The sequence below is a fragment of the Echinops telfairi genome, unplaced genomic scaffold, assembly GCF_000313985.2.
Source record: "Echinops telfairi isolate 266 unplaced genomic scaffold, ASM31398v2 ScPeMD7_2;HRSCAF=8, whole genome shotgun sequence".
Classification (NCBI taxonomy): Eukaryota; Metazoa; Chordata; class Mammalia; order Afrosoricida; family Tenrecidae; genus Echinops; species Echinops telfairi.
This window is the reverse complement of record NW_022103898.1, coordinates 22,920,576-22,923,029: the sequence shown is the minus strand read 5'-3', so window position 1 is coordinate 22,923,029 and position 2,454 is coordinate 22,920,576. Positions and strand designations below refer to the sequence as shown.

The window sequence follows — 2,454 nt, the reverse complement described above, 5'->3', positions numbered from 1 at the left end:
AAAAAAAAAAAAGAAAGTAGAAAGCATCATCTTTCTCCCACAAAGTGATGATTTTGAACTGCCCGCCTTTGGGTTCACAGCCAATTGTGTAATCACCACACTGCCCGGGCTCTGGTCTGCCCAGTAAATGATGGTCAACTAACTTCACCATCAGCAGTTTAAACCCATCAGCTGCTCCTCGAGAGGAAAACGAGGCTACCTGTTCCCATGAAGATGTACAGCCTTGCAAACCCTGCTGTAAAGTCGCTATGAGTCAGAATGGGCTCAGTGGCAGTGGGTAGGTAGAGGCCCTGAGCAGCCAGGTTCCTGTAGGGACTGCAGGCTCAAGAAGGGGCAGGGTTTGGCTGAGGGGAGGGGATCCCCTCACAGTTTGGATGAGACCGCAGATGGCAGCTGAGACTGAGCAACCCAAGAACAGACTGGCACCCAGGAACTCGACCCCGTGGCCATGCAGTTGATCCCGACTCATGGTGACCCTGTAGAACAGAGTAGAACTGCTTCTATAGGTTTCCATGGCTGTACACCTTCATGGGAACTGAAAGCCTCATCTTTCTCCCAGAGAGAGATCGGTGGGTTTGGGCCACTAACTGTCCCGTTAACAGGCCAACTCGGAACCCTATGTGCCGCCCGGGCTCCTCAGAGACGCCTGAGGAGGATGCCACCGTCTGGGCACCATCAGGAGCCAAGTCCACCGTAGGGCTTGATGGGACAAGATGGGAGCACAGATAACAGTCAAGGACGCCTAGTCTCACGGCTGGACTCGGCAGAGACACGGTCAGGGCCCAAATCCTTGCTTGAGTGGAAAAAAAATCAGAATTGACTGGAAGCAAATTAAACTGATGGATGAACTCTGAATGGACCGGATGTTGGGTTTCTGCTCTCAGCCAGGACGGTGGACTCAAAAGAGATGGATTCGGGTGATAGACATAATAAAGGCCCGTTTCTTACCATCTGCAATTCACAGGTGTGCCTCCGACAGGTCTGCCTACACTCCCCGTGAGCAGCTCCCTAGCGAGGCATGCCAGAGTCACCAAATAAAAAATACGGAACACCCAGTTAAACTTGGATTTCTGATCAATTCCGCACCTTGATTTTGAGTACAAGGATGTCCCAAGCAGTCTTTGGGATATACTCAGTCGGCAGTTAAGGGCTGCATTGGGTAAATCTATTACACAAGACCTCTTTGGGGCATTCAAAAGCAAGGATGTTACTCTGAGGACGAAGGTGAGCCTGACTCACGCCATGGTAGTTCCAATCGCCTCAGCTGCATGTGAGAGCTGGGCATTGAATAAGGAAGACCGGAGCAGCACCGATGCGTTTGGATTGCACTGCCGGAGAAGAATAGGGAAAGTACCAGGGACTGCCGAAAGAGCAAACACATCTGTCTTGGGAAAAGTGTGACCAGATGCTGCTTAGAAGTGAAATGAGGGGACGTCATCTTAGATACATTGGTCGTGTTGTCAGGAGCGGCCAGGCCCTGGAGAAGGCTACCCTGTTTGGTAAAGTGGAAGGGCAGTGAAAGAGAGGAAGGCTCTCAAGGAGATGGACGGACACCGTGACCTCGACTGTGGGCCCAAGCGTGGGAATCATTATGAGGCTGGAGCAGGACCATGGCGTGTTTCATTCTGTAGCGCTACGGGTCGGAAAGGATTCAGGGGCAACTAACAGCCAAACACTAAACAATAACTGGTTTTTTTATCTGAAATTCACAGCGGAGTCCCTGTTTTGTCTGGTCACCTCATCCCTTAACACCTCCTCCTCCTAGATGAAGTCCCACATCTATCTTGCTCCCTGTCGATAAAAGCTGCCATACCAAGCTGTCCACGTCGCCCGAGACGTACCTTCTCCAGAAGCCAAGGTGCATGAGCCTCCTTTTCTCTTTGTAAAAGTCCAACTGTAGTCTTCGACCCATCGTTTCAGGATCAGTTCCCAGAGATCCTGAATAGACGCCACTTCCAGGTATGCCTTCATGCACTGAAGCTCGTTCCTGTAGATCCTGCATTCTTTAGATTCACTGGCTAGGATGGTGAGCTTTAACGGGTTCAGGTTTGTTTTTTTCCTCAGCGCTTGCCTTCTCTGTCGGAAGGGGTCGTTGCTGGGCGTGGAGAGGTGCTGCCTAAAGATGCGTAGCTTGGCTTCTGCTTCGCCTGTGCTGACGAGCTCCATCGTCCTCACATCTGGGCGGCCACACAGGGACTTGTAGGACAGGCTGGAGGAGACAGTGCTCAGGATGAATTTGCAATGGGGAGCGAGGGAGCAAGGCAGCCAGGAGAAATCCTTTGCCTGGTGGAGAATTCAAAGACATCTTGAGAACTGAAAATGAACCGCCTGTTGACGGTTTTCACACGTGCTCCCAAAACCCAAACTCACTCTCATCAAGTTGATTCCGACACACAGTGACCCTGAAGGGTAGGGTAGAAGTGGCCCTCCTATAGGTTTCTGAGGCTATTCATC

At 51.3% G+C, this 2,454-nt stretch overlaps 1 protein-coding gene across 1 annotated transcript in view; it reads right to left on the bottom strand.

Annotated features, from left to right (window-relative positions):
- Positions 1-2,454, bottom strand: part of LOC101649577 (putative tetratricopeptide repeat protein 41) — a gene marked incomplete at its 5' end in the record, with an annotated part of 87,030 nt that overhangs the window by 53,367 nt on the left and 31,209 nt on the right. Inside the window, one exon of the mRNA XM_030885850.1 lies at positions 1,842-2,283. Coding sequence (XP_030741710.1) covers positions 1,842-2,283 — 442 coding nt within the window. The remainder of the gene's footprint in view (positions 1-1,841; positions 2,284-2,454) is intronic.